General features: G+C 35.7%; 1 protein-coding gene across 6 annotated transcripts in view; it reads right to left on the reverse strand.

The window, feature by feature from the left end:
• RABGAP1L (RAB GTPase activating protein 1 like) overlaps positions 1-22,483 on the reverse strand; it is an 891,828-nt gene that overhangs the window by 714,754 nt on the left and 154,591 nt on the right. For all 6 annotated transcript variants that reach the window (XM_037825297.1, XM_037825298.1, XM_037825302.1 and 3 more), the window contains one exon: positions 12,706-12,872. In XM_037825297.1, coding sequence (XP_037681225.1) covers positions 12,706-12,872 — 167 coding nt within the window. The remainder of the gene's footprint in view (positions 1-12,705; positions 12,873-22,483) is intronic.

Genomic DNA, 22,483 nt, shown 5'->3' on the forward strand with positions numbered 1-22,483 from the left:
ACCTTGGGGCTTGCTTTTATAAAAATTATTCCTGCAAAGGAGAAGCTAAGCCTACTTATAATTATGCCTAACAGCCACCCCCAGAGAACATCTTTTGTTGCTCAGATGTGGCCTCTCTCTCTAAGCCAACTTTGCAGGTAAACTCACTGCCCTCCCCACTACACGGGACATGACTCCCAGGGATGTAAAATGCCCCTGGCAATGTGAGACATGACTCCCAGGGATGAGCCTCGCCCTGGCATCATGGGATTGAGAAAGGCTTCTTGGATTAAAAGGGGAAAGAGAAATGAAACAAAATAAACTTTCGGTGGCTGAGAGAGTTCAAATGGAATGAAGAGGTCACTCTGGAGGTTATTCTTATGCATTTTATAGGTATTCCCTTTTAGTTATTAGTGTATTAGAATAGCTAGAAGGAAATAACTGAAATTGTTGAACTGTAATCCAGTAGCCTTGATTCTTGAAGATGACTGTATAACTATATAGCTTATATGGTGTGACTGTGTAATTATGAAAACCTTGCAACTGACACTCCCTTTATCCAGTGTATGGACAGATGAGAAAGAAAATAAAGACAAAAAATAAATAAATTTAGGGGGGAAAGGAAGTAAGGGATGTTTTGGGTGCTCTTTTTCATTTTTATTCTTATTTTTATTTATTTAATTTTTTTGGAGTAATGAAAAATGTTCAAAAACTGATTGTGGTAATGAATGCACAACTATATGATGATACCATGAACCACTGATTGTACACTTTGGATGATTATCTGGTATGTCAATATATCTCAATAAAATTGCATAACAAAAAAAAAAGAACAATCCACAAAGAGCATAAAAATAATTATGAATTTATCAACATAGCCTCAGACCATATAACAGCAAAATATGACAGAATTTAAAAGAGAAATTGGCAAATTCACAACCATAATGGGAAATTTTAACACACTTCTATTAGAAAATGCTTGATGAAAAATAATAATAAAAAAGACTTAGAAGATTTTCCCAACATGATTTAAAAGCTTTATCTGATAGAGTGGTTTAAAATCTTGTATTCAAAAGAATTTGTGCTGAAGGCATATGAGAATTATTTGCGAATGCTGACTATGATATCCTCAAAGAAGTCTCAAAACTTTCAGAAAATCAGTATTGTGCAGATCATATCCCTTGACTACAGTACAAATTATTATAAATCAATAATAAAATATAAAGAATAAGTTTGGAAACTAAAAGTTATATTTCTAACAAATTCAAGGGTTAAAGAAATCGCAACGGAAATTCTGAAATGCTTAGAACTGCATGGCAAAAATATTACAAGTTAAAATTGTGGGATGTAGCTAAAGAGTTAATCTAAGATAAATGTAAAGATTTAAATGCATTTATTTTTGAAAAAAAGATTGAAAAGAGAAATTAAATATTCAGCTCAAGAAGCCAGAAAATAACTGGATTTGTCCAAAGAAAGTAGAGAAAATAATAAAGATAATAGCAGAAATTAATGAAACAGAAAATAAAACAAACAAAAAAACAGTAACTATGGAGTTTATATTTTGTGCAGAAAAAAATGGACTGATGTTTAAGGAAGAAATCATGGAAATTGCATTGAGGAAACAAAGTAGAAAAAAAATTTCTAGCAAGTTGGGAAAGATTTCATGTGAGAAGCAAGTTTTCAAGAACAAGAGAGAGGTGAATATTCTAGACAAGGGCTACTGCTTAGGAATAGGCATCAAGAACTTCTTTTGTTAAATTTTTCTTATTTCTGTGAAAATGTTTTCTTTCTGAAAATTTCAACTAAGCCTCCCTGATGGAGCACATATATAATTTATTTTGAAGGGCATCTCAAAGCAGCTTCATGTGAAATAGCTTTTAAAATTGATGGCGGGAAAAAAATATATACCATAAAGTGTGATAATCCTCCATATGAGTATTATTGTCAAGATTAAGAAAGTCAAATTAATAGTGAGAATCAGAGAAGAATGTACCATTGCTTACCAGTTTGTAAATATGTCTGACTTCTTTGTTGAAAGAAATATAACATCCAGTAGAGCCAGAAATGACAGGGCTTCAAAAATATTTTAACATCAAGAATGTTTTAATACAGTATTGTTTATAAAGGCAAAAAATAGTAAACAAATCAAATGTCCAATACTAAGAGACTGTTTAATATTTTTTGCTACAGGTGAACAGTAGAATACTATGCAACCACTGAAAATGACAATATAGATGTCTATTTACGAGCAGTGAACAGTGCTAAAGTAAAGAAAGATTAAACAACATACCACTTCTGGGGTGTGGGGGAGAGCCCAGCCCTACCTATTTATATTTACATATAGAAAAATGTCTGCATGGGTATATGTGCCAAAACATAATTTTAAATCAGTAATTTTAATTTTTTGGTCTTATTAGTATATTGTAAGTTTTTAACACTGAGCATGATTTGCCTGTGAAATGAATAAACAGTTCAATAATTTCTTTTTAACCTGAGAAGAATTTTTTTTGAAGTGTCAGCTTGTTCTAGTTTGCTAATGCTGCAGAATGCAAAACACCAGAGATGGACTGGCTTTTATAAAAAGGGGGTTTATTTGGCTATACAGTTACAGTCTTAAGGCCATAAAGTGTCCAAGGTAACACATCAGTAATCAAGTACCTTCACTGGAGGATGGCAAATGGTGTCCGGAAAACCTCTGTTAGCTGGGAAGGCACGTGGTTGGCGTCTGCTCCAAAGTTCTGGTTTCAAAATGGCTTTCTCCCTGGATATTCCTCTCTAGCAAGCTTGCTCTTCTTCAAAACATCACTCACAGCTGCACTCCGTTCAGTCTCTTTGAGTCAGCATGTTTTATATGGCTCTACTGATCAAGGCCCACCCTGAATGGGTGGGGTCACACCTCCATAGGAGTATCCCACCGAAGTCACCACCCACAGCTGGGTGGGGCACATTCCAAGCAAATCTAACCAGCACCAAAAGGTCTGTCCCACAAGACCACAAAGATAATGGCATTTGGGGGACACAATACATTCAAACCGGCACACAGCTCTTCTTGGAAAAGTCTTGCCATGTCAGGTGAGTCATCAAATAAAGATAAACAAATAAATAATGGGGGGGAGGAAGGGGTATGGGATGGTTTGGGTGTCCTTTTTTATTTTTATTATTTTTCTTTTTTCTTTTTCTTTTCTTTCTTTCTTTTTATTTATTTATTATTATTTTTTTTTTTGGAGTAATGAAAATGTTCTAAAATTGATTGCTGTGATGAATGCACAGCCATATGGCAACACTGTGAGCCACTGATAGTATTCCTTGGATGGCTTACATGGTGTGTGAATAGATCTCAAGAAAATTGCATTTAAAAAAAAAAAAGAAGAAAGCTGAAAAGACTATATTAACATAAGACAAAGTAGACTTCCAAGCAAGGAAAATCACCAAGGAGAAAGAAGGACACTACACAATGTTAAAATGATCGATTCAATTCCTGTATATGAACTTAACAACAGAACCCCAAATGTATGAAGCAAAAACTGACAGAATTGAAAGGAGAAATACAGAAATTCTCAATTATAGCTGGAGACTTCAATATTCATCTCTCACTAATAAACAAAACAAGAAGGCAAAAACTCAGCAAAGCTGTAAATAAACTGAATAACACCATCAACCAACAGGATCTGATATTTATATACCACTCCATCCAACAACAGCATAATACTTATTCTTTTCAAATGCACATGAAACAGTCACCATGATAAACCATTTCATAGGTTATAAAAGAAAGTAAGAAATTTTTAAAAATTAAAATCACAAAAAGTAATTCACTAACCACATAACAGTTAAACTGGAAACCAATAACAGAAATACATATGAAGAATCCCTAAATACTTGGAAATACAATAATGATCTTCTAAACAATCCATGGGTCAAAGTCTAAGAGAAATTCTCAAATTAGAAAAAGTTTTGAACCAAACAAAAATGAAAATACAAATCAAAATTAGTGGGAAAACAGTGTGCATAGGAAGATTCAGTACTAAATATGCTCATAATACAAAAAAAAAAGAAACACCCCCAAATCAATAATCTTCCACCTTAAGAAACTAGAAAAAGTTAAAAAAAAAAAAACCCAAAGCAAACAGAGAGAAGGAAATAAATAGCAAAAATCAATAAAATTGGGAAAAGCAAAAAAATTTTAATCAAGTAAACCAAAAGCTATTTCTTTGAAAGGATCAATAAATTGATAAATACTGGCTAGACTGACAAAGAAAAACAGAAAGATGGTACAAGATCAATATCAGGAATGAAAATGTGGGTTATCTCCACAGACTCCACATATATCAAAGGATAATAAAGGAATACTATGAACCAATTCCTTGAAAGCCACAAACTGCCCACACATATCAATGAAAATATAATAGATAATCTGAATAATCCTATATCTACTAAACAAATAGACATTGTAGTTAAAATTCTGAAAAAGAAAACCCCAGGCTCAAATAGTTTCAGTGACTAACTCTACCAAACATTTCAGGGAGAAATAAGATAAATTCCTAAAAAAATCTGTTGCAGAAAACAGAAGAAAAAGACTATTTCTCAACTCATTGCATGAGGCCAACATTACCCTGCTACCAAAACCTGAGAAGGTATTACAAGGAAAGGAAAACATAGACAAATATCCCTCATAAAATAGGCAAAATCCTCAACCAAGTCTTAGCAAATTTAATCCAGCAATAAATATATAAATAATTCATCACAACCAGTGGCATTTACCTAGAAAATGCAATACTGTTTCAACATTCAAAAATCAATCCATGTAATCTATCATGTTAACAGACTAAAGAAGAAAGACTACACGGTCATATCAATTGATACAAAAAAAAGCATTTGACATGATGACAACTCTGAGTAAACTAGGAATACAAGGGAGCTTCCTCAGCCTGATAAGGAGTATCTATGAAAAAACTATAACTGCCATCATACTGGATGAAAGACTGAATGCTTTTCTCCTGGAGAGGGAACAAGGCAAGGATATCCACTGTCACCACATTTATTTAACATCTTAAGGAAGTGTAATAAGGCAAGAAAAGGAAGGAAAGAAGGAAGGAAGGAAGGAAGGAAGGGAGAGAGGAAGAGAGGAAGGAAAGGAGGAAGGAAGGAAATGGCACACAAACTGGAAAGGTAGAAATAAAACTACTCTTATTTACAAATAATATAACTGTCTTTGTCAGAAGTCTACAAACTTTTCCTGTACAGGGCCAAATACTAAATATTTTAGATTTCATAGGACATATGGTCTCTACAGCAACTATTCAATTCTGCTGTGGTAGTGAAAAAGTGTTATCTGCACTTAGTTTCATATTCAAGCAGAATTTTCTCCACTACTGTGATCTCATGTATCTCATATGTATGAGATGAATATTGTGCCTAGCAACTGTTTCAAATATAGTATTCTGTTACAAGAATACTTATTTCCATTATTCACATATTTTTAGATAATCAAAAATGAATCTGTATTTGTAAAATGAATTGTCATGTTCATATCAAAATTCATTATAGCACTTAGCACTATGTAAATGCATGGGAAGTAGTAAACCAAGTCACATTAAAAACATTCATCACACTTATGCAAATAAACTCTAAAAGTCTTTTCAATATGGTATCATACTGCCATCAAATATAAAATACAATATGCTGATATCTCTATTAAATCTCAACACTAGCTATAAAGAGGAAACCCTTGGACTTTTTATATTTTAAGCAGTAATACCTACTAGTCAGAATCTTTAGGGTCAGGCCCAGGAATCTGGATATTTTTAAAGAGCCTGAAGTGGTTCTGATGCAAGGGTTAAATTGTTTTGCTCTTATTTATAACCAAAATGTTTATATTAAAAAATCATACATCATATAATAGAATCAGATGTCCTCACTAACCTGCAGATATATATAATCATATGATAAAAATATGTTTGCATTCAGTTTCTACCTGTCTCTGCACAGCTGAAAGGTAAAGAAAGCCAACCCTAAACAGAAACGTTAAGTTAGAAAAAAAAAATTGCCTTCCACAGCCTTTCTATTTTCCTATAACCTTATTATTACCCTGTAACATTGTTATTTTTCATCTTTCTGCAATTATAACAAGAAAATAAGTTATTTATGTCAATTCACTGATGGATTATACTTGAAGTAGGTTTAAACCAACATGCACCCTCAAAAGAGAATTTTCCTTTTATACTTCTTAACTCTAATAGTGGATAAAAACACTTTGTCTCAAACTTAAAGGATGTCAAGGAACCAAAAGCAAAGAAGAAATTTGGAGCAGAGGGTAAAAAAAAAATTTTTTTTAATTTAACATTAAACCTACACTTAGCATAAAGCCCACAAGCCTTTAGGAGGCCTGCAGTAGAAAAAGGATGGTAAGAAGAGGCAGCTACTTCTACCTCCAGCAAGGCTCACAATCTGGAAAAGAATGAAAAGATGGCTCACTTTTCTCTGTTGAAGGTAGGGTCAGAAGAACTTCTGAGAACTGTTATGTCACGAGACTGTTAGGACTTCCTGTCAGGACATGGAACCTACCCTGTTCTTACAGCCTCCTTCCTCCAAACTATCCTTTGTCCCAAACGAAAGACAAAGAAGATGGAATTTGGAAAGCATATTTGTCAAAGGAAAGACTTTACCTCCCGCCCAACTCTTCACCCATAGTCTCATTTTGGGTATCTGGCATTATGATTCTTCCTCTCAATTCAGAGATCCCCTTCCCTCTTATTTCTTGAAATTTCTCCCTTTTCTGGATCCAAAGTCTATTCTTAGCCAAACTCCAAACACAAGGAAACTACTTAGAACAGCACCCAGCACATAGTAAGTGCTATAGAAGTATTAGTTCTTGTTATTTTCAGCTGTTAACTGATTTAACACCTTGGGGCATGAAATATTCTAACGAACCTGTGGCACAACATGCAAGTAACATTCAGCAATAACAAAAAAAGCAAAACTGGCCTCCACTTCCTGTTCTAGTGCTACTTTGTAAATTTTCCTGAACAAATAATCACAAATGATAATAATATTAAGGATAGCTGACATTTAATTCGAAGAACAACCCAAGCTCATCCTTATCACAGGACCTTTGTATTAACTGTTTCCTTGAGGTATGTCCCCAGATCTTCTGTGGTGGACTGCTTCTTGTCATTCAGACCTCAGGCATTTAAAGATCACTTCCTCAGAGAGGCTTTCTTTGACTTCCCAATCTAGAGTGTCTACCCAGTCATGATATCACTCTGTCACAACCTGCTGTCTTGCCATTTGTTTGCCTGTTTGTCTATCTGTCCTCTCCTACTTGAATGTATGTTCCATAGAAGCAAGGACCTCTTTTGCAGCAGTCACCACTCTATGCCCCCAGTGTCCAAAATAGTTATTTGCACAGAATAGGCACTTTATAAATATTTATTGAATGAATGAATAAATAATCAAACAATTCTATGCAGTATATATTATTACTTCTATTTTACAAAAGAACAAGCCAAGGTTCATAGACAGAATTACCAAATGGCACAATGGGAAACTAGTCTCATGCCTAATATCAAAATCAAATCATTAATATTTTGGCTTACCTTTTCATGAAACTTTATAGTTTATGAAGTTCTAACACAGCCATTATCTTAAACGCTAACACACATTGGGCTCTCATATCTTTTGTGCTCACAGAAAATGAATCATATTTCCTCAAAGAGACTGCTATTAACTACCATCTTGTTTCATTCTACTGCTGCCCACAACTGGCTGTGGTTCATCCTTTCTCTAAACATTCTCATTTGGTCTTCTCATTTGGTATTCGTCATATGCTTCCTTGTATAATTTTTATATATTTCGTCATTAACATGAAGGACAGAGAGATCCTTTGTGGGGTAAGGGTTATATTTTAGGCATCTTATCCTCACTGTGGCCACTACCACAGAAATTAGAAATTATTCTGTACTGTTCGGACTAAATGGACATTAATAGTCATGGAATTATTTGTGCTCAAAACCTTTTATGTAGCTCACCAATTCAAATGTTACTGTGTCAAGGAATTTTAAAGATGGAAAAAAGTTCAGTGACACTACGAACCCATACTCTTATTTTTTAATGAGAAAAAATAAGGATTAGAAAAGCAAACCATTGTCCATAAATATTTCTTAAGGGTAAGCTTTGGGGTCAAACTGCTTAGGTTAAATTCCATGTCCACCATCTAATAACCTTCCTGTGCCTGACTGCTTATCTGGAAAATGGGGATAATAATGGCCCCTCCCTAAATAGAGACATACTGAAGATTACATAGGCTAACTCATGTTAAGCACCTAAAAACTGCCTGGTATGTGGTAAATGCTCCAGAAATAGTAGTTACTATTAATACTAAGTTTGTAGTAATAGGTAGAAATTGTTGTTGTTATTGTTTCCTCCAACAAGAATGGAGAGAACTCACTGGATATATGGAGCATTGAGAAGAGACCAGAAAAGCACCCTATCATAGAACATAACACAATTGACATTTATAGAAAACACCACTAAATAAGAGCAAAATACACATTCCTTACTAGCGCCCTGCCACATTCACCAAGATAGACCTAAGGCTAGTTCATAAAATAAGTCTCAACAATTTAAAAGGATTCAAATCATACAGAGTATGTTCTTGGTCAAAAAAGAAACAAAATTACAAAGTGGCAGGGTACAGATCAACTTTCAAAATTGGTAGTCTGTTTACATACAAGCAATGAACAATTGGAAGAAGAAATCAAGAAAAAAACTGCAGTCACAACAGGAAATAAAAGGATTAAGTATCTAGGAACAAATCTAACCAGGGATGTAAAAGACTTGTTCACAGAAAACCATAAAACACTGCATATGAAGTCAAAGAAAACCTAAATAAATGGAAGGACATTCAATGTTCATGATTTGTAAGACTAGATATAGATAAGATGTCAATCTAGCCAAAGCAACTTATGGATTCAATGCAATCCCAATCAAAATTCCAACAACCTTCTTTGCAGGAATGAAAAAAGTCAATCATCAAATTTATATGGAAGGGTAAGGGGACACAAACAGCTAAAGCCATTCTGAAAAAAAAAGAACAAAATTGGATGACTTAAACTTCCTGATTTAAAACTTCTTACAAAGCCACAGTAATCAAAACAGCATGGTACTGGCATAAGGACAGACATATAAACTAATGGAATCTAACTGAGAGCTCTGAATTCAACCCTCATGTTTATGGCCAACTGATTTTTCACAAGGGGGCAATGACCACTAAATTAGGAAAAAATAGTCTCTTCAACAAATGGTGCTGGGAAAACTGGATCTCTACTTGCTAAAGAATGCAAGTGTACCCCATACAAAAATCAACTTAGAATGGGTCAAAGACCTAAATTAAGAGCCATAACTTTAAAACTCCTAGAAGAAAATGTAGGGAAGCAGGACCTTCTGTTAGGCAACTGTTCCTCAGACTTTACACCCAAAGCACAAGCAACAAAATCAAAAATAGATTAATGGTCTGGAGGGCAGTGTGATGGATCCACAAGAAGCTAAGTATGTGGGTGCCATAAGGACTTCAAACATCATTATGGGGTACATACTTGGAAGATCTGAGCACAGGAACACGAATTGACATATACATCTTTGTGTATAACCTGGTTGGTCTCTGGAACTTTGGATATCTGTGTAACACCTGAAACTCAGAGCTAGAGCTTGACAGCTATGAATGTCAGTATTTTCTCATACAGCAACTGTTAAAAAAGCTGAAAAAGAGTTCCGAATTAAATTAGAGATATGAATGAAGGGGATCTGGTTAGGACTAAGGCAAATCAGGCAAAAGGGTAAAGGAAGCTATTGACTGTGTTTTAAAACTTCAACTTCTGTGTGATATCAAGGGAAGAGATGTTTATTTGGTGCAGGATCTATATTTTCTGTAGACACTAAATAATTTAACTTGTATAGTCAGTTTATTAAAACATCATAATTATATGGAACTTTGAATAGGAAGTGAAATCTGGTAGGTTTGTACAGGTTAGTGTGAAGTCCCAATACATCCCAAAGTAATTTAGGCAGAGAATAAAAATGTATTTGCAGGGTCCCCCTGAGGAACTGGGAAAAAATGCAGAAATGCAGGACTTCCCCATCTGAGTATATTCTCGCAAATATTGAGGACTACCAATTTAGTAGGCTGAGCCTCCGATCTTGGGGCTTACCCTTATAAAGCTTGTTACTGCAAGGGAGAGGCTAAGTGCACCGGTTTGTATATATTATGTCCCCCAGAAAAAGCCATGTTCTTTGATGCAATCTTGTGGGGACAGACATAACAGTGGGGATTAAGTTGGAACATCTGAATTAGGTTGTTTCCATGGAAATTCACCCCACCCAACTGTGGGTGATAACCCTGATTGGATAGTTTCCATGGAGGTGTGGCCCCATCCATTCAGCATGGGCCTTGATTAGTTTACTAGAGCATTATATAAGATCGGACAGAAGGAGCAAGCTTGGTACAGCCAAGACAGACATTTTGAAGAATGCACAGGAGCTGAGAGAGGAATCGCAGTTCACAGAGACATTTTGGAGACGGCCTTCGAAAGCAGACTTTTGCTCCAGAGAAGCTAAGAGAGGGAAAACACCCCAAGAGCAACTGAGACTGACATTTTGGATAGAAGCCAAAGCCTAGAGAGGAACGTCCTGGGTAAAAGCCATTTTGAAACCAGAACTCTGGAGCAGACGCCAGCCACATGCCTTCCCAGCTAACAGAGGTTTTCTGGACACCATTGGCCATCCTCCAGTGAAGGTACCCTATTGTTGATGACTTACCTTGGACAGTATGGCCTTAAGACCAGAACTTTGTAACCAAATAAACCCCCTTTATAAAAGCCAATCCATTTCTGGTGTTTTGCATTCCGGCAGCCTTAGCAAACTAGAACACCAAGCCTACCTATAAATTGTGCCTGAGAGTCTCTCCCAGAGAACCTCTTTGTTGCACAGATGTAGCCGTTCTTTCTCTAAGCCCACTTGGCAGGTAAACTCACTGCCCTCTCCCCTCCGTGGGGCATGATTCCCAGAGGTGTAAATCTCCCTGGCAACACGGGACATGACTCCCAGGAATGAACCTGGACCCAGCATAGTGGGATTGAGAAAACTTTCTAGACCAAAAGGGGGAAGAGAAATGAAACAAAAGAGAGTTTCAGTGGCTGAGAGATTTCAAATGGAGTCAAGAGGTCAATCTGGAGGTTATTCTTATGCATTATATAGATATCCCTTTTTAGTTTTTAGGAATGGCTAGAAGGAAATACCTGAAACTACTGAACTGTGATCCAGTAACCTTGATTCCTGGGGATGATTGTATAATTAACTATATAGCTGTTATGGTGTGACTGTGTGATTGTGAAAAACTTGTGACTGACACTCCCTTTATCTAGTGTATGGACAAATGAGAAAAGAAAATAAAGATAAAAAGTAAACAAATAATAGGGTGGAAGAGGAGTATGAGAAATTTTGGGTGTTCTTTTTTATTATTATTTTTATTCTTGTTTTTATTATTTTTTTTTTTGGAATGATAAAAATGTTCAAAAGTTGACTGTAGTGATGAATGCACAATTATGTGATGAAACCATGAACCACTGATTATATACCTTGGATTATTATCTGGTATGGGAATATATCTCAATAAAACTGCATTAAAAATAAATAAATATTTAAAATTTTTAAAAATGCTTGAGACTGAAATTTGAAGTATTGCTCATATAATTTTCTTTAGAATATGATGTAAAAGATAAAAGAAAGAAAACAGTCCACACAATAATAGAAGCTGAGTCAAACTACAGCTCTAATAATTTTTTGAATGATGAAAACTACAGCAACTTCAGAGTATCTAATGTACAAATCTTAACTGAGCAACGACAAGGCTGGTATTTTTTAAATATGAGATGGTTAAGTCCTTCTGTATTTGTTCTCTGTGGTGGTGCTTGCTTTTATCACATTACATTTCACATATTGTAATATATGAAGCAACAAGCGTTTTTAAACTTGGGAGAGTGGGTGTTCTAACAAAAACATCATACAAAGGATTTGCATATTTTAAAGTAGAACATTTTACCCTGATTCACAAAACTGACACAAGCTTTTTCTATTAGAATTCAAATTATTTCACTGCTACCTAATTCCTTCACTACTAAACAAAAATTATGTATTTTACTTACTGACACTAATTTAAGGATGTCATAAAAACCTTATATTTGTTCATTTAATATTAAAATAATTTTATAACTTTACTGAAATGACAGACAATATAGTCACATAATGCTGACTACCTAATATTACAGGTGGAAATAATTATGGTAATTAGGTATCAGTAGGAAAGGTTTTCAACACAACTTTATAAATAAATGATATTTCCGTGCCACACATTGGTTTTAAATAATTATATATAAAAGGTAGAAAAATTCTTGTATACACAGAAAATATTCCTATTAAATACAATCATACTTTACAGCTATACATTACAGATTTCTAGAAAGAAAAGTACATAATTATTACATCAGTTTTTTTTTTAAACTTTTGACTAGATGTGGATATTTCAAATACTCCAATGATTAACTTCAAATGCCATTCAATTATTTTAGAAATTTTATTGCTTTTCATTGCTACTTAAAGAATTATCTTGGCATTAAAAAAGAACAGTAGAAGAAAAATATTTGTTACTAACTTAAGGGAACAAAAAGGTCCTACCTGTTTCAACCTCATGAAGAAGGTCTCTGTAAAAGTCTTTCTGCTGAAATACCAAAATCGCTCATTTGCAGGGTACACACGAACTACTGTCTCCAGGAGAAAGCGGACAGGCTCCACCACCTCTGTGACTACCATATCCACTGCCACAGTCATGTACACTCGTTTATCTATAGTAGAAATTTTAATTGCAGGTCATGAGAATAAATAACAATAAAACACATATGCAGCTTCTAGTCAAAGGTATAGCATGACACCTAAAGACAGAAAAAAATCTTAATTAAATTTGATAAATGGGTATATATGCCTTCTAAGTTTTAAGAAACAACATAGCTGGAATCTAAGACGGCAGCTAGGAGAGACAGGGCAAAAAAACACCTCTGTGAAAAATACTAGATAAAAGCCAGAAAGTGACATAGCACACCAGTTCCAGAGATGCACCAGCTGGACAACGTCTGCTAAATCCACAGGGACCGTGCACTTGGTGAAACTGGGAGTCTGTATTCTGAAACGAGTGAGTAAGCCGCTGAATATCCGGCAGCCATGCTGTGGTGTGGGGAAACTGAGGGTTGACGTTTGGAGGCAGACTAGTTCTTTTTTAAAAAAACCCAAAAGCGGCTGCAGATATGGCAGTGAGAACCACCCAGTGAAACGTGGCAGGAACGGGCTGTGCAGACGCCTCAGTATCTGGCGTGGAAGACAGCCTTTCGCACACCTGCTCCTAATTGTCTCAGAGCAAGGAAGGCAGAGGTGAGCCAAAAGGGGGAAAAATCCATGTCCCTTGCAGCCATCTTCCTGGTGGGCTGGGAACGCTCCTGCCCGGCGCTGGAGCCACAGCCCAGAGCCGCGCCAAAAAACCCAGGGTGACAGGAAGTGTTTCCAGCATCACGCGCATACGCCACAATATCAGGCGTGGACAATAGCCTTTCATGCACCCACAGTTAAGTGTCCCGGAGATGGGAGGGTGAAGCTGGGAGAAAAGGGGGAAATTAACATGCCCCATACAGCCATCCTTACAGCAGGCTGGGAAAGCACCTACACAGCCCAGCGGCCCAGAACTTCCCTTGGGGATCGGCGCGCACTTGTCATGTAGCATAGCCTTCCCTCAGCAGAGGCCCTAGGAGGGCACGGCTTAGAAGAGGGACCCACTCGGAAATCCCAGGGACCATACACCAATACCAAAGACTTGTGGGTCAGTGGCAGAGACAACCTGTGGTGAGACTGAAATGAAGGTTTAGACTCTTGCAACAGGCTTAAATCTCCAAGAACACCTGGGAGGTTTGATTATCAAAGCTTCCCTCCCTCCCTAACCGCTCAGACACATGCCCCATATTCAGGGCAGACAGCACCAACAACACACCCAAACTTGGTGCACCAATTGGACCCCACAAGAATCAGAGCCCCACATACCACAAAGACAAAGTTGGGGAGAACTGACTTAAGGGGAATAGGTGACTCGTGTATCCATCTGCTGGTTAGAGAAAGTGTACGCTGCTAAGCGTCAGATCTGACAAATTAGAGAATCGGCTTTGAATAACCCCACATATCCTAAAAGAACCCTTTCAAGTAAAGCAAATGCCAAGAGGCCAAAAACAACAGAAAATTTTAAAGCATATGATAAAGCCAGACAATATGGATAACCCAAACCCAAACACCCAAATCAAGAGATCAGTGGAGACACAGTACTTGGAGCAATTATTCAAAGAACTAAAGACAAACAATGAGAGCAGGGTACAAGATATAAAGGACATGAAGAAGAGCATGGCACAGGATATAAAGGACATGAAGAAGACCCTAGAAGAGCATAAAGAAGACATTGCAAGACTAAATAAACAAATAGATGATCTTATGGAAATAAAAGAAACTGTTGGACAAATTGAAAAGATTCTGGATACTCATAGTACAAGATTATGGAAGGTGAACAACAAATCAGTGACCTTGAGGACCACAGAACGGAAAATGAAATAATAAAAGAAAGGATGGGGGAAAAATCGAAAAAATCAAAATGGACCTCAGGGATATGATAGATACAATATAAAACGTCCAAATATAAGACTCATTGGTGCCCCAGAAGGGGAAGAGAAGGGTAAAGGTCTAGAAAGAGTACGCAAAGAAATTGTTGGGGAAAACTTCCCAAACCTTCTACACAATATAAATACACAAAGCATAAATGCCCAGCAAACTCCAAATAGAATAAATCCAAATAAAACCACTCCAAGACATATTCTGATCAGACTGTCAAATACTGAAGAGAAGGAGCAAGTTCTGAAAGCAGCAAGAGAAAAAGCAATTCACCACATATAAAGGAAACAACATAAGACTAAGTAGTGACTACTCAGCGGCCACCATGGAGGCAAGAAGGCAGTGGGATGACATATTTAAAATTCTGAGAGAGAAAAATTTCCAACCATGAACACTTTATCCAGCAAAGCTCTCCTTCAAATTTGAGGGAGAGCTTAAATTTTTCACAGACAAACAAATGCTGATAGATTTTGCTAATAAAAGTCCTGCCCTACTTCAGATACTAAAGGAAGCCCTATTGACAGAGATGCAAAGAAAGGAGAGAGAGAGATATGGAGAAAGGTTCAGTACTAAAGAGATTCAATATTGGTCCATTAAAGGACATTAAGAGAGAGAGGGAAAAAATATATCTGACAAACATAAACAAACATAAACCAAAGGATAAGATGGCTGATTCAAGAAAAACCTTCACAGTAATAAAATTGAATGTAAATGGATTAAACTCCCCAATTAAAAGATATAGATTCGCAGAATGGATCAAAAAATATGAACCATCAATATGCTGCATACAAGAGAATCATCTTAGACATAGGGACACAAAGAAATTGAAAGTGAAAGGATGGAAAAAATATTTCATGCAAGCTACAGCCAAAAGAAAGCAGGTGTAGCAATATTAATCTCAGATAAAATAGACTTTAAATAAAAGGATGTTAGGAGAGACAAAGAAGGCCATTACATACTAATAAAAGGGGCAATTCAATAAGAAGAAATAACAATCATAAATGTCTATGCACCCAATCATGGTGCCACAAAATACATGAGACAAACACTGGCAAAATTAAAGGATGCAATGGATGTTTCCACAATAATTGTGGGAGACTTCAACACATCACTCTCTGTTATAGAAGACCAAAGAGGAAACTGAAAACCTAAACAATCTGATAAACGAATTTGATTAACAGACATATATAGAACATCGCATCCCAAATCACCAGGATACACATTCTTCTCTAGTGTTCATGGAACTTTCTCCATAATAGACCATATGCTGGGACAAAAAACAAGCCTCAATAAATTTTAAAAAATTGAAATTAGTCAAAGCACATTCTCTGACCACAATGGAATACAATTAGAAGTCAATAACCATCAGAGACTTAGAAAATTCACAAACACCTGGAGGTTAAAACAACACACCCCTAAAATAAATGGTTTATAATGTAGAATGTAGGGGAACTAGCAATAGAGAGCAATTAATGAAGGGGGAACAATAACCCAATAAGAACAGATAAGATATCGTAGGTAAATTTAACATTCTGGGAAAGCCCAAGAATGACTATGGTTAACTTCTGATGGGTATGGTAGGAACAAGTTCACAGAAATGTTGCTATATTGGGTTATTTTCTTGGGGTAGGATGTTGGAAGTAAAGTAGTTATTTTAGGTTAGTTGTCTTTTTCTTACTCCCTTGTTATGGTTTGTTTGAAATGTTTTTTTATTGTATATCTTTTTTAAAAAAAAATTTTTTTTGATATAGTCAATTTAAAAAAAGTTAATTAAGAGTTAATGACAATCAATGCAATATATGATACTGGAGTGGATCTAAGACTGGAGGGGAAAAACTCAAAGGGGACATAAGGAAAAACTGGAATATAGAATTTAAGCTTTATATCCATATTAATTTTCTTGAATTAATTGCAGTTAAGTTAATGACATAAGTGAATATCCTTGTTCATAGGAAATGTACATGGAAGTGTTCAAGGAGTATGATATATGCAATCTGCTCTCAAATGTTCAGAAGACAGAAAATTGATAGAAAGATAATAGATACAGTTGAAAGAAAAGGGGGGAGGAGAGAGGGAGAGAGGGAGGGAGGAAGGAAGGAAGGAAGGAAGGAAGGAAGGAAGGAAGGATCGAAGGAAGGATGGAAGGAAGGAAGGAAGGAAGGAAGGAAGGAAGGAGAAAGAAAGGTACTGCAAAGGTAGCAAAATGTAATATTGGTAGATACGGATATCTGTGGGTGAGGGGGTGTTGGAGTTCTCTGTATGGGGTTTGTATTGTATTTGCAACTGTCCTATATGTTTGAAATTATTTCAAAATAAAAATTTAAAAAAAAAGAACCAACATAATATTTTGTTGGGGATCAGCGATCATATCATATTTACATTTACATTAACCCATGTACTTTATATACTTAATAAGTATATAATTATTATTATTATATATAATTATTAATGAAAAAGTGAATGAATCAACAAACTCCACTTGGAACTATAAGGTAAATACTTAAAAGTAAAAATCACACAATCTACTGTCATGGATTTTGTAATTTTACTGGGAAGATGAAAAACACACATATAAAGGAGGTATTTGTGAAATGGCTATCTATTGCTCTTGCTATAAATCCAAACTCCTGGTCATGATCTAGCCCCTGATTATTTCTCCAACATCATCTCTAGACACTCACATTCCACACCTATCACACAATTTATTTCAGTTCATCTAAAGTATCTGTTCCCTCTCGTTTCTGAGAAGTCATACTTGGTATACCCACTGCCTATAACATTCCTCTTCTCCCATAACTGACAACTATCCACTGTCCTTCATGTCTCAGTTTATGTGGCATTTAGATAAGACTTACTTAATCTAAATTAGATACTCCCTTCTGCTCTGATCTGCTACACTACACTAACCCCAACATCTCACCCAGCATACGTTCCATAAATGAAGGAATTAGGTATTGTACTTGCCATCGTGCCTGTAATACCTAGTATAGTGTCTGGCACAGAACAAGATGATCAAAAACTATCCTCTGAATGATTGGCAAGTTATTTTCACATATGTTTAAATGAAGTATACGTCCGTAAGAATCTACCACCTGAGTTGACTCAATTATTCATAACAATTTAGTTTCATTCAATCACCTGAAAAGGTGATAAGAGAATGGCAGCAAGCACCTGAATTCTATTTTTAGCTCTGACAGGATGACAATATTTGCCTTGGTTAAATTGGTTTGTTTTACTACAACTAAGTTTCCTTTTCTGGAATATTAAAATAATGGTACCTGTCTTTTTTTTTTTTTTTTTTTTTAATGCCACGTCAGAAAGTTGTAAGCATTTCTAAGATAAAACCTATCAAGCACTTTCTTTTTCGCAGTAATAATTATAACATAAAAATGCAAGCAAGTGCACTATTATTAAAGGTTTTCAGAGTTTTCCATGAAAAAAGAAATGCAAAGTGGCTTGTTTTTCTTTTACTAAATAATTATTGAGGGTAGGGGGCTGATACCCTATTTGTACTTAATCATACCTTGTTTAGTATGGTCTGATCTTTTAAAAAAAATGTTTCTTTGCATGCTAGACCAGGATCAAACCATGATCCATGAAAGTAATGACCGCTTTTCTTTCATCAAGAACAAATTATACTTAAACTGTAGAGGAAAAAAATGTGAAAGACTTTGAAGCTGGCTCCTCAAAATCCTAGTGGGTCTCTTGACCAGTGCAGCTTTCCATATGATCTAATGCTACAGTGTCTTTCATTGTCTTTGAGTTATTTCACAACTCTGTATACTACAGAAAATTGATAGTAGTGCCAATGATTCCTCTGTCCATAGAAATGCAAGTTGTTTCCAGTAGAGTGCAACTAATTATTACTTTTTGGTTATCAACCAGTTTTGCCAGCTTTACATTTATTTCTAAATTCATTTCGGCATTCCTTTCCTGATTACAATTGTGGTACTTTGAATTCTCCTTTAAATATGTAGTAACATCTTACTGGTTCCCTCATTAATTAATGAGTTAAATAAAATCTTCAACACAACTATATTTCATCTTTGAATGACAGAGAGTCATGATCATATTCTCTTTTAAAATTATACCTTAAGAGAATTGGAGGTCCCAGCAAGATGTCCAACAATATTTATCTGACAAAGCCAGGTAAACAAAGTTGCTAGACAAGTGTGTCTAATGAGCTGCTTAAGCATACACACACATCTTTTCTTGGCTCCTAGAGTTAAGTTCCAAGTGTCAATAGAATTTTGACTTTGCTGACTCCTTATTTACCTAATTTTAATTCTCCTCTCTACCATTTTGTGTTTTATTTTTGTTTTTAGTTTGCTTACAGATGATAAATTATTCCCTATTGGTGGCAGCAATAATTAAGAATTTGGTTTTACAGTCTGATCATTTGGTAATCTCTGACAATGGATTATAGAGATCTATTCACTGTTGGGTGAGAGATAATAGAGCATCTGGTTTGTCAGTCTTTTTGTTTGTTTATTTTGAGCGCAAAACATTTAAGAATTGCATGTCCATGGTGAAGGAGATCAGCTCTTTGATATCGGCAACAGACAGTTTCTGCATCTCTTGTGTCTTTTGACCTGTGGCTAAAATTATAGAACTGAAGCTATATAAACTCTATGTTGGTATGTCTGTGTTCGAAATTCAGAAAGGTCTTTATCACTCATTGAGTTTACAATGCTTTTCTGTCTCCAGAAGGTAATGATAAATTAGATAAAAGTCTCCTAAAATAATGGAGCACTCTTCTGACTGGCTTATAGGAATAAATAACCAGTTATAAAAATCTAACATTCTAAAAATTCCTCAAAATAAGAAAATTGGATTTCCAATACTTTAAATGTACTGGACTTAAAAAAAATCATACAGAATTTGATTCAGAAATATTTTAAGAATATATATTCACATAATTAAGGTAAATTGTTGGCAAACAAGACTAGTTTAATAATTTTGATTAAAAATACATCCATGGGTAATATCTTCAGGATGTTGTATTAGGCAATAGATTCTTAGATCTTATGCCAAAAACACAAGCAACAACAGAAAAAAACAGATAACCTGGACTTCATCAATATTAAATACTTTTGTACATCAAAGGACATCATCAAAAAAGTGAAAAAACATTATCAAGAAAATGAAAAGACAACCAACAGAATGGGAGAAAATATTTGGAAACCTTATAGCTGACAGGGCTATAATATCCAGAATATATAAAGAATTTCTACAACTCAACAACAAAAAGACAAACAACCCAAATAGAGGTGGTCTAAGGGTATATCAACTGAGGAACAGAATGGTGAACTGTTGTGTGTGCATATGATGGAATATTGAGTAACTGCAAGGAGTGAAGCTGTGAGACACACAATGAGGTGAACGGATATTTTGAGTGAACTACACCAGAAACAAAGGCAAATACTATAATGCCTCACCAATATGGACTAACTACAATGTATAAACTCAGAACTGAATTAAAGCACAGCTTATCAGGGGAACGCTTCTTGTAATGGTCCCTAGATTGTAAGTTCTTACAGTAGTCACATCTATTCCTGAATTGTAATGACTATCTCCAGACTCCAAGACGCTGATCCCTTTGTGTATAACCTGATCAGTCCCTGGAACTCTGGGTATCTGTGTGACACCTGAAACTCAGAGCTAGAACTCAGCAGATATGAATGCTAGTATTAGCACATATAGCAATTGTTTCAAAAGCTGAAAAAGAGTCCATACTTCAATTAGAGATATGAATGAAGCAGATGTAGTTAGGACTAGGGCAAATCAGGACAAAGTGTAAATGATACTGTGTTTTAAAACTTCAAATTCCATGTGAGACTAAGGGAAGAGATGTTTCGTTGGTGCAGGATCTCTATTTCCTAAACAATTTAACTCAGTTTGCTCAAATACCATAATTACATGGAACTTTTAACAGGAAGTGAGACCTGGTAGGTTTGCATAGGTTAGTGTGAAATAGCGACACATTCCAAAGTTACTTGGATGGAGAATAAAAAAATATATATGCAGGCTCCCCCTGAGAAGCTGGGGGAAAACACAGAGGTGTTGGGCTTCCTCACCTGGATTGCTGCTGATGTTCTCACAAACATTGAGAACTGGTGGTTTGGTGTACCAAGCCCTGTATCTCAGTACTTGCCCTTATAAAGCTCATTACTGCAAAGGAGAGGCTAAACCTGCTTATAATTGTGCCTAAGAGTCTCCCCCTGAGTCCTCTTTGTTGCTCAGATGTGGCCTCACTCTCTAGCTAAGCCAACTCAGCAGGTGAACTCACTGCCCTCCCCGCTATGTGGGATCTGACTCCCAGCAGTGTAAATCTCCCTGGCAAAGAAGAATATGATTCCTGGGGATGAATCTGGACCCAACATCGTGGGATTGAGAACATCTTCTTGACCAAAAGGGCGATGCCAAATGAAACAAAATAAAGTTTCAGTGGCTGAGAGAATGCAAATGAAGTCGTGAGATCACTCTGGCAGGCATTCTTATGTACTACATGGATAACTCTTTTTAGGTTTTAATGTACTGGAGTACATAGAAGTAAATACTTGAAACTATCAAACTGCAACCTAGTAGCCTTGACTCTTAAAGATGATTGTGTAGCAATGCAGCTTACAAGGGGTGAGTGTGTGGATTGTGAAAGCCACACACCTGTATCCAGTGTATGGATGGAGGAGTAGAAAAATGGGGACAAAACTAAATGAAAAATAGGGGGGGAGGTAGGGAGTGATTTGGGTGTTTTTTTTTACTTTTATTTTTTATTCTTATTTTTACTTTTTCTGGTGCAAGGAAAATGTTCAAAAAATAGATTGGGGTGATGAATGCATAACTATATGATGGTAATGTGAACAATTGATTGTACACTTTGGATGACTGTATGGTATGTGAATATATCTCAATAAAATTGAATTTAAAAAAAGGTTTTAAAAAATGGGCAAAGGGTAAATGAAACTGTGTTTTAAAACTTCAAATTCCATGTGAGACCAACGGAAGAGATGTTTAGTTGGTGCAGGAACTCTATTTCCTAAACAATTTAACTCATACAGTTTGAAGATATTTCTACAAAGAAGATATACAAATGATCAGCAAGCACGTAAATGACGCTTAACAACATTAGCCATTTAGGAATTCAAATCACAACAACAATGAGATACCACCCCACCCCTCTAGAATTGTTATTATTATTTTAAAAAATAAAACAAAATAACAAATGTTGGTAAGGATGTGGAGACACAGAAACCCTTGTATGTTGTTGGTCGGGATGTAAAATGATCCAGCCACTATGGAAAACAGTTTGGCAGCTCCTCAGAAAATTAAGTATAGAATTATCATATGACTCGGCAATTCCACTTCTAGGTATATACCCAAAAGAATTGAAAGCAAGGACTCAAATAGATATTTGTACACCAATGTTCATAGAAGCATTATCCACAACAGCCAAAAGGTGGAAGAACCACCAAGTGTCCATGAACTGATGAATGAATAAAATAAGGTATATACATACAATGGAATATTATTCAGCCTAAAAAGAAATGTTTTGATATATGCTACAACACTGATGAACCTTGAAGATATCATGTTGGATGAAATAAGCCAGGAACAAAAGGATAAATATATTTCACTTAAATAAAATGCCAAGAATATGCAAATTCAGAGACAGAAAGTAGATTATAGGTTACCAGGAGTGAGGAGGGGAGTGGGTGGAACGGGGAACAAATGCATCATGGGTACAGAGTTTCTGTTTAGG

Source organism: Choloepus didactylus, chromosome 2 (genome assembly GCF_015220235.1).
Source record: "Choloepus didactylus isolate mChoDid1 chromosome 2, mChoDid1.pri, whole genome shotgun sequence".
NCBI lineage: Eukaryota > Metazoa > Chordata > Mammalia > Pilosa > Megalonychidae > Choloepus > Choloepus didactylus.